We start from the raw sequence: 14,543 nt of genomic DNA, 5'->3' as shown, positions 1-14,543 counted from the left end.
TAATAGTTCAATTTTACAGATGAGAGAATAAAAGTCCAGAAAGTTTTAAGAACTCCTCAGCCAGCCAGGAAGAGGTAGGGTCTGCATTTACCATCTGACTGAACATCACTCATGATCATTTCCTATGACCTTGAGAAACGAAGGGTCTAAAAAGTATTTTGAAACATTAAAAATTCAACAAAATTTATTTGACTTTACACATCTCAAGAGCCACAGAATGTTCAGACATGGGGGCAGGGTAGTAGCTAAAACACGTGTTCATCAGTAGATGAGATTTCTGCCAAGGAGATTCAAGATGCCTCTCCCCATAAAAATAGGGTATGAAGGACACTAAAGCAAGGAAAACGGGGCTACAAAGGGGGAGAAATGATGTGGCTATTTTGAGTGTGTTGATTAATAAGGAGAATGTAAAATCTGAATGCTCTTCAAGGTTCCAAAGTTGCCGCCACAATGAAATGTTTGTAATTGTGTCTTTTTCTTTCTGTTCCCTATTATTAGATCTCAGTCAGTGGTAGAAGCTGGGACCCTGAAACATGAGGAGAAGGGCGAGAATGAGAACACTCAGCCACTCCTGGCTCTGGACTGAACCCCGAGTCACCCCACGCTCCTGCACATCGCCAGCCTTCAGTGGCATCAGCCACCTGGGAAGCACGGGCGCACCGACTCACACAGACACGTGCATTCGGCTTGACACAAGACCCTTCACTCCCGCCACCCAGCAATGACTGTCACCAGCCACTGGTCAGAGCAGCCAAAGTGGAACAAAGACCTGAGAGATGTTTTTGTTTTTGTTTTTGTTTTTGTTTTCCTTCTTCAGCAAGGGGATTGGAGGATGAAGCAAGGCAGTTATGAAGCAAGGCAGGATTCTCCCTCCCCCCATAATTATAATATTCAATGAATTGAAGAGAAAAACTAAATCTGATCCACACACTGCATTAGGACAAAGATTCTTCTGAGGCATCACGCAGAGACCCTCTCCAGTTTTTGCAGTTTAAGATTAAGTGCTTTTCCAAGTAGATACATCAGAATTAAAATGTGCAGCAGACACGATTGTCAAGTTTAATGTAATGCAAAGCCCTGGGACAACAGTATCTCCAGTAATTTCCATTCTTACTGAATTATTTTCTTTGACCTCATCACCAGCATCAAATTGTTCAGCCTAAGAGCATGTTCTCAGAGGTCGGCTATTTGCAGAGTTTGCTTATTTTGACATCCTGCAAAAATGAGTTTAACGTCACATCTTTTGTCAGGCCGGCAGCTGATTATTATGAGCTGACTTTAAAAGAAAGGCACACAATTTGAAACATGATTATTTCATCTTAGCAATGTGACTTCCCACAGGCTACCTGTGTCTGCAGATGGGGTGGGGGTGGGGGTCCCACTGGAAACACATGTCAGTGACTGATGAATCCACTTAAGTGGCCTCACATGGGTCACTACAGCAGAGAAAAGAGCTGCTAAAGCATTTAACCCCCCACCCTCCTGCAGCCAGTAAAGGGTGTAGAGAAAGGGCTTGGCTGTTGCTGAGTGGGTAGGTATTCGGTCATGGAGGAAGACTCTTAAAGGATGGTTAAATATGCGACTATGGAAAATAAGAGAAGACTGGGAACGCAGGATGAAATGCCAAAGACCGTTTTATTTCTTTGTCTATTCTCCTTAGAAATGGAGCCCCCCACCCCACTATCCATTCAAAGGAAATTAGATAAAAATAAAGATATCGTAGCATATGATATCCTTACTTGTGCCATGTTTCTCAAAACCAGGTGTATGTTTTCATGTATCTCTTATTATTCTCCCAGCCATGTGCATGACATGGGCATTCATTAGTATGACCAGCTGGTGCTCAATGTCAAATAAAAATATTTTAGTTGAAAATGGATAGTAAAATACAATTTTACATTTTAAGGATTTGGAAGGGTTAATTTGTTAGTCAAAATATTTAAAGGAAAGAGGTGATTCAACTGGCCATAAATCACCCCAATGGATATTATTACTAATCTTAACCATTTATTACATCTCTTTCTCGATGGATCTAGGGTTTTAATTTTTTTTTCTACTGGTAGAGAATAATAACAAGTAATTTTTGTATTCCAGCCTTGAAATAATATTGAAATAGAATTTAAAATATTTGTAAACCAACTGAATCACAGTATTAAAAAATCAATGCATTTTGTGTAGACATTTCAAATAATGAAATTAACACTGAAACAATTCTACCCATGCAGTGACCAGGACACTTTTCCCATACACCATGACATAGGGAAGAAAGACGAAGAATTAAAGTGAATTAGAAAACCCATTTTATTACTTGGGTTTATAAGACAGTTGTGGAATCCAACTATTTAAAATGCTCTTGGAGGCCATTAATGCCAACCCTTTGGAACAGTAATAATGATTCTGGCTTTTCAATTGGCACTATTTAGAACCCTCCTGTAGTGACCTGATTTTAACTACCATATTATAATTACTAAGTTAAGAGCTAGTTTTTACTCTATTCCATAATTTCATTACATGAATGTAAGATGATGGTACAAAAATGACAACTTATACTTTCAATATCTTAACATGTATGAACATACGAGAACCAAATTTGATAAGTGACATGAATGTTATCACATGAGCAATGAACTATATTGTCCTTTGTCAGTCATTTCCTTTGTTCAATAAATACTGAAGGACACAGATACCTTTTTTTTATTTTTCAAGAGTTTGCTTTTTTTCCTGCACTTTGGTAATGAATTTTGATATTTTTCCTCACATACTTCATCAATTTTACTGAGACTTTTGAATATTGGCAAAACAGAAGGGAACACAAAAAGTACTTTGCAAACTCTTCTGGAAGCTAATGTGCTTAAGGACAAGCAGAAGAGGTCCATTTCAATTTTAAAGAACTTTTTTTTTTTTTTTTTTTTTTAGAATGAGATAAAGAAAGCATCCTCCTCTGACCTTAAATGGAAAAGAAAGCACAAGTGCTTTTTCTACGTGTGAATGAAATTTGGTAACGTATGTGTCAAGTTTCCATCATTTTTGTTCATACTGGCTTAAAATTCAGTGCACAAATAACATTACATTCTTACAACTAACACTTCTGATTAGTTTTAATTTAGAAAACAAAATTTAATACGTTAATAATATTCTAAATTAATGACCTGGCCATCTTTGGAAAGAGTAGGCAAGATCATTTTTCAACTGTTATTTCTATGCTGTGGATAATATTAAAGCTACACTATGGATAATAATTGCAATGTTTCAAAGTGATGTTTAAAGGGCAAAGGTTTCTCAAGCCAGGGAGCTGGAAGTGTCTTGTAAACTCTTTCAAATGGGAAAGCAATCTCAGCATCCTACGCTCAGGACAAAAATCCTGGCATTTTGGGTCTTCCACTCTGCCATCCTTCATATTTTTACAAAATTGTGATGGGAATCCTCTCAAAGACTCCGTTACTCACGTGGATCCACAGTAGGCAAAGATGCTCTGGATTCCAACCCTGTCAGCACAAGGATCAGGGGCCAGACGTCCTAGTAGCCACCTACCTACCAGATCCCGAGAGGAAACTTTTACTTGCAGAAATTTTACTTTTTCTTCTCAAGACTTAATCCTTGGCATTTAAAAAATTTTTCATGTAGCATTTTTATAACTCAATATAAAATTCCATGTCCCTTTTTCATGTAAATCTTCCTCTTAGAAACGGTCATTTCGACAGTATCTCCTCCATTCACATAGCGAGGACAGAAATTAAGACACTGGCTTTCGATGAAGAAAGCAAATAGACTCGATGGGTAGGGAACAGTACAGTTCATAGAGACTGGCATAATTATGTCTTTCTTCTTTGTGTAGGAAAATAAAATTGCTTTTTTTCATGAGTGCATTGGACTAAAAATAATTAAAAGAGGGAAGTCTCAGTTCATGAGGGAAGTTGCCATTAAACAGCTAGAAGTAAAGCATTTACACAGCTTGTCGTTAAAATTAACAACGACAACAAAGTGGTATGTGATGACAAAATCATCTAGCTACTCTAGAAAAATATAATTGCATAGAAAAATTACAAGCCAAAGCAATCTATTCACAGTTTCTACATATATTCTCACTGTATGTACACTGATTTAGCCTATTCTTAATGGAAAAAATATCTTTGGCTGGCAAGGTAGAAGCTATCATGTATTCACCTGAAATATGGGCACCAGATTGGTGCCGTCATGGGAAGAAATACAGCAGGGTATTTCCTAAGTGAATTGCAGTGAGGCAAATATTCCCTTTAGTGTCTTCTAACCCTAAGAGGAGATTTAGAAATTTTCAGGCCGAAAATCAAGGGAATTAAGGGCCTTGGTGTTTGAATTCCCAGCCCCGCACCCAAGGAGACAGAACCAGAAAGGCGGCCTTTCTCCCGCGTGTCCTGAGACCATATGACATGCTAAATTGCAGGAAGGCTACGTCTCTGCTGGGGCGTCAGCTCTGGGTGCCACACATCCACGATGAATATCAGCCGGAAAGACGTGGCGTCCTGCCACACCTCATGCTCAAAGGAGTCGTCAAAGATGAGCACCTTGCCTTCTTCCCATGTCCTGGAAGAGAAGAACATGGATTCTTATGATTCTGATGCCTGAGGATCGACTCACATCTGTGCGCAGAAAGGCATCATCAGGATAACCTGCGCGATATGACCGGGTAACTGGCCCGCCAAGCCAGGATTTCTTCTTCCCTTGGTGACTAAGAAAGGACATCAATTTTCAATGCTCAGTGCGGAAGATGTACAAAGGGCAGGAGGCTGGTGGTAAGGGCATCCTTATTCTTGATAGAAACCTAGGCAAAGCTTGTTTAGCTGGGCGAGCATTCAGGAGACATAGATAGACTCAAAGAAATGACAGAGTATGTATGCGTTACCATGCAACACCAATCTTGAAAAGAAAGGCAAAGCTCAGAAAAGAAAATGACAAGAATAAAGAAGTGAAACGATCCGTGGCTCACACAGTGGGGTGGTCATTTTCTAGGTCTTAGCGTCGTCCGTGGGATTGCGCGATGTTAATGGTGCCACTGACAAGCCTACAATATAGGCAGGAGGTGAGGGGGGAGTGTGCTCAAAAGGGACAAGCAGTCCACGCGCATCCACAGCAGCGAAAGGTGGAAGCAACTCAAGTGACCACAGGCAGATGAATGAATAAGCAAAACACGATATACACTCACAGTGAAATACGACTCAGCCTTAAAAAACAAGAGAATTGTCACACATGCTACAACATGGATGAACCTTTAGGAATGTGAATGCTATGTGAAATAAACCAGTCACACAAGGACAAACATTGTATGAGTCCACTTATATGCCATATTTAGAGAGGTCAAATTCTTATAGACGGAAAGAACGATGGTGAGCTGTTGTTCAGTGGGTACGGAGCTTCAGTTTTGCAAGATGAAAAAAGTTCTGTGGATGGGTGGTGACGGGAGTGGAACACGACTGGACATAATGTCCCAAACTGTACAGTTAAAAATAATTAAGATAAAAAATTTTATCTTATGTGTAGGTTACTATAATTAAGTAAAAAAGGGGAAAGGCAAAGGGGACTGTGTCGTAGACGAGAAAGGGGGAGAGAAGCCACATGGCATGGTGAAAATGTCATGGATTTCGAAGGGCAGCAGATTTTACCCTCGTGGCCGCCATTTATGAGCACGTGACCCAGGGAGAGTTACTCAGCGTGTTTGAGCCTTTATATTGTCACTGGCGTAGTTGATGTGAGGGTTAGCCGATGCTTGGCACATAGCAGATATTCAACTGATGGCAGAGAATATAAAACGGAAGAAGAAGAAACATATTTTAAAAATAGGAAAAAGGTACAAGGTAGAGGCGATGATGTTGGGAAGGGGCATAACGTTTCCAGAAATAACCTTGGCATCAGTCCCCATGATTTAGCCTTCATTTGAAAAAACTGAACTCTTCCAAGGGAATGAGATATAGAAATACTTAAGAGAATCTCTGAAATATACTTTGTGCTACAATGACAAGTGATTCGCAGTATTTTTTTTTTCAAGAGAGAGAATGTGGAACTTGCTTAAAATACTAGAAGCAATTAAAATAACTAACTAGAAAGTTCTAAGTTGCACAAAGTAACATTTTTTCACTAGATTCTGATAGGTATAAGATAGCTAAATATTTAGAAATGCTTTAAGGGAGAAAAATCTCGAACATACCATTTATTAATTGAAATTCCTTGTACACTGGGACAAGCTTTCATCCCAGAAACACACTGGCTCATTTATGGAACACCAGTTCCTGGGAGGATGGAACTTTAGTTACTACTGGTTTGTGGCTTTTCAGATATTTTAAGTCCAATATGGACTATTATAAACCATTGATTAAACAAATTTTTTTTTTTAAATGAAAAATCTAAGAGGTATTCCAAAGGGTTGGATTCTTTCAGGGCCATAAAACTCATGGGAAAGTGTTTCCTATTAGACTTCCATTTGCCCTTCCATTTTCTTTCATACATTTCCCCAGAAAACAGCAAAGATACTCAATTACTGGCTATAGATTCTTAAATGTAGATTTCTTTTTGAATACTTAAAAAATGGCGTTTTTCAATCTCCTATCAGAGCTTGGTGACTAAGAGCAACTTTAATTAAGAGGGGAACATAAGGGGACAGCAGAATCCAAGTGATGCACAGACCGAAACGAGTTGGGGTTAATGGGGGATGTATCACCTGCCTGGGAGAAGATGAGGGTCTCCACAACAGAAAGAGACAGGGCACAAGGATGTCAAAGGTCCTTGGCTCTCTCCTGAATAAGAAACAAGACTCCCACTGCAATGCAAAGACAGTTTTCAGGCCACTTGCTTTGTGAGCAAAGCTCCCCCAAATATGATTACATTATACTCAAGTGACATGGGAAGAGCTTTTGGAGAAAAGACCTCCAGAGAAGCCTTTGAAGAAGTCTTCCCGAAGGCGCTCACACCGCCTTTCTAAAGGGTTCAGAAGAACAGGGCTTGAGGTGGGGAGCTGCACCCCTTCCCTGGATGGTCACCTCGGCTCACTTCTAGAGTTTCTGACCATTATGAGAAGGACGCCTCCTCTCCCTGGTTTGCAAAAAGATACAAGAATATCTGGCCACAAGACACAGCAATATATATAATTCCTCTATTCCTCTATTAACGATAATGATAGACTGTTGTCAGCACATAGCTAATAACTATACTTTGGTCATAGAATTACCATAAATATTAATAATGCCGAGTATCATTAATAATGATACTAGGTGCTTATAGAGTCTCCCACCTAAAAACTTCATAGATCTTGTCCCAGTGACCTTTGCTAAAATGTTCTCAGGTAGGTAAATAACATGGTTCTAATTTTCCAGAACAGGAATCACATGGAAGCAAGTTCAGATGTCTGCAGTGGTACAGTGATTCTGTGGAAGAAGCAGAAAGCCACTAGACTTGCTTTGTTACAGCCCAAACTTTTAGATCATGGTACTAGGGGATGTTCTTAGTGCCTGCAGATGCTGTGCTGAGGCGGCCTGTACGGTATTTAAACTGGCCGAGTGGATATAGGAAAGGGTCACAGAGTTCAGCAACGGGATACTTAATACGGCTCTTATTAATTCCGATCTATGAAAGTTCCTCAGTCTGACGCCACTGGAAATTGAAACACACAGTGGAACTGAAATGTACAACAGCATTATCATCACTTCCCTTCTCTCTCCTCCCAATATATATAGACCGAAAAACCCCCACACACCACTTTCTTTCCTTCCATCCATTTATCTATCTATCTATCTATCTATCTATCTATCTATCTATCTATCTAATCTATCCATCTGGACAAAGCATTTTTCTGGAAGCCAGGACACCTGTGTTCTTGTTCTGACTGCTGCTAACTAGCCACATGGCTGTGACAAAGCACTTCACCCGGGGGCCTCGGTTTCTCCGTTTGTGCAATGATAGAGTTGGAAAAGATGGTCTCTAAGGCTCCTTTCGGCACCAAAATCCTCTTAATTCTCTGAGCCAAGCTGTTGGTTAGGGTCTTCATATTCTTTCACAGGATATATTTAACAAGCTTTCATCTGAGAAATGGGTACAGCATTTGCTATTTTGTTTAATGTCAAAGTATTAATTTCGGTAAAAGGCGGCTAACTTCACAGAGCCTCTCTTTGAACCTGCTCCACACGTAGGCACCCCAGTTCCTCTCACCACCCCCCGTGGGGACAGTCGTTGCACAGGCTGCCGCAGGGCACCTCTCCTCTCCAAGCAGGTCTGGGATCCAGACTCGGCCCTGCTGTCCACCCCTCGTGCTGCCTCTTTCCGGAGCTTCTGACTTTCTCCTCTTTGTCGCCCTGGAGCAGAGAGCTCTGCAACGCAGCTGAGAAAGCCAAAAAAGGAGGACAAGGAAAGGGAGGAGGGAGAGGAAAACTGCCCCCTCCCCTCTCCCTCCACAGCTCTAGTTCCAGGGCGGGGCATGGGGAGGAAAAGGAGAAATGTGGCGGGGAGGAGGAAGGGTTGCTATCAGCCATTCTCCTGAGCCCCCCTGCCCCATGGTCTGTACAGGTGCCATTCCTCCACCAGCCCGGGCCCCACCGATGCTCCCTTCCAACCACGCTCCTCTTCCTAACTCCCTAAAGCTCCCCGACCCCGCTCAGCCCTGTCAGAGTGCGCACTCCAGGTTACAGGAAACGCCTCCAATGTGGCAGAAGGGCTTGCTCTTACTCCTTGGAATGTAAGGGACAAAAGTCTCCATGTCTGCAGTAATCAGACAAGAGGACAATAAAAGCTCGAAAATACTGAGCACTACACAGTACTGTGCAAATACAGTTCTGAGTGCATTTAGATGGATGACTTTGATCCTCGAAATCACATACGGACACACTCTTATTCTTCTCATTTTACAGATGAGGAAATCGAGGTTTAGAGAGATTATGCAAGTTTTCAAAAGTTGCACTTAATATGAGGGAAAGCCAGGATTTGAGCCCAGGTCACGTGACTTCAGTGCTCTTAATTTGCTTTTATGAAGATGCATAATGTTAAAATCTTAAGTAAAAACTCAAGATATATTTCCATAGAAACATTATTATAGTCCCTGGTTCCAGAGTCTAATTAATAAATATCATGAGTTAAAAGCTTCTGGGGGCTGGCCATCATTTAATATTTCCATGGGAAAATGGATTCCGATTTGCCAAGTCCTCAACGATCGGTTCGATGAACAAATGTTTGCACACAATTCATTTGCAATGTAAAAAGTGCCATTCCCTGTGGAGGTACGGGTAGGTATCTATCCTTATAAACGGCCCCAAACACACCTGGCTAATCAGAACAGGGGGTAAAACTTTACTGATGTTTTTAATTCACCAAATTTCTCAAGGGAAAGAAAAGAGGTCAAAATGTTACCATTCAATAACAAACCTTCAGGAAATATATCCAGCTAAAAATGCCATTTTTGTCCTACAATCCCAGATGGGCAGAATAGTAACTTGTAAATAGGGTCACGTTACAATCTGGATGGAAGATGCATATATTTTGTGATTTACGATTTCAGAGACTAGCAAAAAAAGGGGGGTGGTGGAAGAAGGGGCAAAAATATTTGCTTCTAAATGATTTGATTAATTCACAGCGATTAGAAAAATTTTAAGGCTTAACTTTATCTTCTTGGACACTTTAGGAAAACGAAACAAATATCTATAAGCATTATAAATAATGGTGCACTCAAAGAATTAGGTCTCTCTTTTACCGTTACATTTTAACACGCTTTCCATATAATCTTCCTAATCAGAAACTTCAGACATTAGTGAAAAAAACTATGTTCTAAGATACTTGAGGTACATGGGAAGAGACCATTATCTCTAAAGCGAAGTAGAGGGGAATTAAATGACTCATTGCTAATTCATTTCTTCAGTCTGTCACTGACAGTAATGACAACACATGCTTTCCTGGCTACATATCGGTCTGGTCCAACATTTCAGGCTGGTAACTTCTAGGCAAAAATGCTGAGTCTCTGGGAGAGCACACGGTCACTCTTCCTTCCCTTAGCATGGTTCTAGAATGTCCTGGAGGTCCTCTTGGAGACTCGGAAGCAAGCATTCCGCTCTGGGATCATCCAAAGCTGACACAGCGTGGCCGATCCATGAGGTAACAATGCTCACTTGCTGGTTGTAGTGGCATGTTTATCCACTGATACAGGTTCATTCAGCTCTGGATCAAGACTGCTAATGAGACTCATCCTACGGACCATAAAGCCTGGCCTGTCAGGGGTGGTGACGCAAACAAACAAGCCCAGAAATGGAGACCCCCCCAGCTGCTCTCTCTCTCTGTTGTCTTCAATGAGAGCCAGCATTCACGGTGATCACCTTGTAAGTATAGCAGGATCCTGATTTTGAAAACGGCAACAACAAAACCCAAAGCACAAAACCTCTACATAGCGAGGCTTTGGGGTTGAGGCTAAGAGCACTGACTTCCAAGCCAGACCGCCTGGGGCCAAACCTGGTTCCACGATCGTAGTGGGCTGAGTGGAGGCCTCCGCCAAAGTGTGTCTGCCTGGAACCTGTGCATGTGACCGCGTTTGGAAACGGGGTCTTTGCAGTTGATATTCAGATAAACATCTTAGACGAGATCATCTTGGACCAGATTGAGCCCTAAATCCACAATAAATGTCTTTAAAAGGAACGAGACAGGGAGAAGACACGGGAGAAGGCGAGGCTATGACAGAGTGACGCGTCTGCGAGCCGAGGACCGAGGAGCACTGAGGGACGCCAGCGGCCGCCGGAACCCAGGGGGAGGTGGGGAATGGGCTCTCCCTCACAGCCCCTAGAAGAAGCCAGCTCCGCTGATACCCAGTTTCAGACTTCTGACCTCCAAACTATGAGAATAAATTTCTGTTGTTTCAAGAAAGGTTTGTAGTGATTTGCTATGGTGGTCCCAAGAAACTAATACGAACATCAATACTTACTGAGGAAGCTGAGCCTGGGGAAGTTACTTAGCACCTCAGTGTCCTTGGCTATAAAATGAGATTTTAATATTCCCATAGGATTGTCATGAGGAATAATGAGTTAATGTATGTAGCGTGTTTTGAACTGTGCTTTCCCCATGGTAAACATAGAATATTTTATTATTGTTCTTTATCGCCTCCAGGAATATACATATATAGGTAGTGAGAAGTATCTGGGCAATATCTCTGAGTACCAAGATCAATATTTTATTATTGCGCTTCTCAGGTGCCTCGTTAGCGTAGTAGGTAGCACATTAGTCTCATTTTATTGTGCTTCTCTGTTTTACAAATTATGTACAAGGAACATGCATCTGTCTTGCAATCAGAAAGCATTTATTAATTTTAAATGATCATCTTATTTATAGTGATAAAGGCTGCATACCTGCAAGCTCAGATAAATGAAGCCGTGCTATGTTTTGTAGCGATGGCGTATTTAAACACGCACGCGAGCAGGAATCACATAGTGCTAGAGAAATAGCAATGTGATTATTAATCCCCAAGAACGACCATGCACAAATTGCTACAAGTAACCGACTCTTGTGGAAGCTGAGAAGCTCTGAAACATCTCTCCCTGTCACCTGGCACGAGGAAGCCCGATTTCTTGATATACATGCTTCTCTTTCCATACTAATAAGTACTTCTGCAATAACAGCATGAGACATCCAGATTTCATATTCCAGTCTGTCTGTCCTCAGAGTTCATAAACTGTCTGCTATACAGATGTCTAACTATTTTCACTAGAAGCATTACACAGCAGTCTAATTTAATTGACCCATTTCTCTTATGAAAAACATTCTGTTTGTAACAAAGTACTTAGCCTGACCCAACTACCCTTGAGTTTAGGATCATTCAGGATGAGACTATAACACAACATAAAGCGAGGACAACAGGAGGGACATGGAGGAGGATGCTGAGCAGCAATCGGAATGAAGCCGGAAGGCACCAATGCTTACCGGCTCTTCAGGGACACGAGAACGCGAAGCGTTTCAACCTCTACAAAGTCGCCTCCCTGGCCCAACAATATGTAGGTGGATGGCAAGTACTTTTCAATAATCACTGTGCCAAATATACCACCGGCAAATTATCGGCAGGTACTAACTGTCAGGTGAAGTAGGTGGTTCCCTAGCACAGTGGAAACGGAGGCGCTGCCAAGTTCATGTTCTCATTCAAGATCACCCTCCAAGCGAGTTGCGGGATGGGGGCTATGGAGTCCCTATTTCTGGTAGGTGGAGACAGCCACCCTAATCACGTTCTGAACTTGAGGGCTGGCAGTTGTTTCCTTTGCCAAGCATGGTAACCTGGTGTTTGCTGGGAGCCTGGGTGCGGAATCACCTGCAGATGTGGAGTCGGGTCTCCCACGGTCGCTTCTGCATTTCGAACGCTCCTTGGCTTCTCGCTCAGGTTCTGGCGGCCCCCCTACGCCCCTACTCGACTGTCGCACCTCTTCTTTCAACCTGGGCTCCTCTCCACCTCAGGCCTCTGAGGAGCAGGATCAGCCCCATACAGCTCCCTCTCCCCCGCTGTTCCTAAGTAGATTTCTGTTTATTTTTATCTAGTGATTTCCCCTCGAAATATCTATAAGAAGAACAGATAGGAGATTTTTAAAATAAATAGAAGGCAGTGGGGAAGGAGAGGAGAAGAAACAGAGCAAACGACAAGTCCGAAACCCTAACGTGGTACTGAGAAGTGAGGCCTGGTCCTCTTCCCCACCTTTACTGCCTCATGGCTCCTGTCTGATCTCTAAGGATTCGGCCTTGTTAATCTCTGCCTTCCACAGAATCACCCCATCTCCTCTCTGCATTTCCAGGGTCCCCCGCCATGTCCCCGCCTCTCTTCCCTTTGGCAGAAAGACCCCACAGACCCAAATTGGGTCCCCAAAGGTTTGACGAGATCCATTCCATCCTGGAGGAAACCTCTGTCTGTCCAGCCAGCTCTGATTCCTCCTCCTAGCCCCCGTCTCTGGCCCCTGCTGCCCCGTCGCTTGGGTTCCCCTTTCCGTTTCGGCCTTATAACTGTCCATGTGTTCATGGATTCTCAAGCCTCCCCTAGAACCTCCTGCTAAGTCTGCCTCTCAACCTTTATGTCTAGACTTGACTTCTCCCCTGAGGTCCAGGCCTCTACATCCAGCCGACTCTTCACTATTTCCGTGACCGTGTTCCAAGGGCAGCCTAAGTAAATATATACCAACGCTGAACTCATTTTCCATTCCTTGAAGTTGCCTCATGCCTCTCAAGTTCTTAGTATTTGCTAAAACATCAACACCATCTTACTGACCAGAATGGGCGTGGCCAAGCCGTCTTGGACTTCCCTCCTCCTTGCACCACGCACGCTCGAGATTCATCTGTATAGATCTTGATAATATATCCTACGCCTGCTCTTTACTCTCCCGTTCCTTCCAGCATCCCAGCTGTCCTTGGGTGAGCCGCTGTGACAGGTATTCGTCTGTTAACCTATTCATCTCATCTCCTCCATAGGTTTCACTCATGGCTTCCAGAACCACTTCTTACAAAGTGCTGATCCCATCATATATTATATAACAAAGGTCTAATCCCATTAGTCTAGTATCAAAGCCTCCCATTATTTAGCTTCTAATCCATTCTTTAACTTTCCAAGGCTTATTTTATACGTACTGTTTAAATATTTAAACAAGGAAGCTATTAGACTGAGGTGGCCCGATGTGTTGGTAGCCTGGGTAAGCAAACCAAAACCTAAGCCGGAGTCAAAGCACTCAAATCTGAGAGAGTGAAACCTGAGGACGACCAATCACAAACAGCCAACCATGCTTTCCCACATAAGGAGGCCGCTGTGCTATAACCAGTCAAACGATTCCTTTGCTTTGCTTTGGCATCGACTTCGTAAAATCCTTGCCCCTAGGTCCTGTTGGTGGAGTGCTCCTGTCTTTGGTCTGATGCTGTCAAATAAGCTCCTGAAAATTTTAATGTGCATCAGTTCACCTTTTCACAGTATCCTATATCCTTGGTTGCTGAAATCACTCAATGTTCCTCATATGTGGCATCCCTTTTGGCTTCTGTGCCTTTGCAGATGCTGTTCTTTCAGTATCTGCCCAGGAAATGCCCTTCTCTCCAAGCTTTCAAAGTCCAAATCTTCCTTGTCTTTAAAAATCACCACTGTCGAGATTCTCAGCCTCAGAAACAAATGAGCTATGTGTCTGCGGACTCATCTGCAGCCTTCTTAGGTGTGCCTCCCCTATGACTCACGACACCCCGGCCTGTGTCACCTCCCGGATGAGCCACGCGTGGGAGGCCCTCTCCTGATTCACCTCCGAATCTCCCACAGCACTCAGTGCTGCTGTGCCCTGCCAGGGCGGGGATGAATCTGCCAGCACCAAACGAACGACTGTGCACTCCTGAACACTCGTCTCCACTGGCCCTCCATGAAGGACCATGAGAAACGCACAGGAAGACAACAGCTTGGTTTCTGCTCTCCAGGAGCTCACAGCCCGGTCACAGCAATTAGGCTAATACACACGAATGAATAAAGAGCAATGGAAGATAAAGAACGGGATTACTGAGAATATACACTATACACACTTAAGAAGTCAGAAGAGAGATTGCTCTTGATACAA

General features: G+C 42.8%; 2 protein-coding genes across 4 annotated transcripts in view; one reads left to right on the top strand and one right to left on the bottom strand.

Annotated features, from left to right (window-relative positions):
- CLVS1 (clavesin 1) overlaps window positions 1–2,835 on the top strand; it is a 120,428-nt gene extending 117,593 nt beyond the window's left edge. For both annotated transcript variants that reach the window (XR_005654094.1, XM_039868863.1), the window contains one exon: window positions 499–2,835. Coding sequence is in view for 1 of the 2 variants with exons in the window: in XM_039868863.1 (XP_039724797.1) it covers window positions 499–586 (88 nt within the window). In the remaining variant the exon portion in view is untranslated. The remainder of the gene's footprint in view (window positions 1–498) is intronic.
- ASPH (aspartate beta-hydroxylase) overlaps window positions 2,284–14,543 on the bottom strand; it is a 177,561-nt gene continuing 165,301 nt past the window's right edge. For both annotated transcript variants that reach the window (XM_039868860.1, XM_039868861.1), the window contains exon 24: window positions 2,284–4,560. In XM_039868860.1, the coding sequence (XP_039724794.1) occupies window positions 4,410–4,560 (151 nt within the window). In that variant the 3' untranslated portion in view covers window positions 2,284–4,409. The remainder of the gene's footprint in view (window positions 4,561–14,543) is intronic.

Source organism: Pteropus medius, unplaced genomic scaffold (genome assembly GCF_902729225.1).
Source record: "Pteropus medius unplaced genomic scaffold, Ma_sr-lr_union100, whole genome shotgun sequence".
NCBI lineage: Eukaryota > Metazoa > Chordata > Mammalia > Chiroptera > Pteropodidae > Pteropus > Pteropus medius.
The sequence above is the reverse complement of the archived record's forward strand: the minus strand, read 5'-3'. Positions and strand labels throughout refer to the sequence as shown.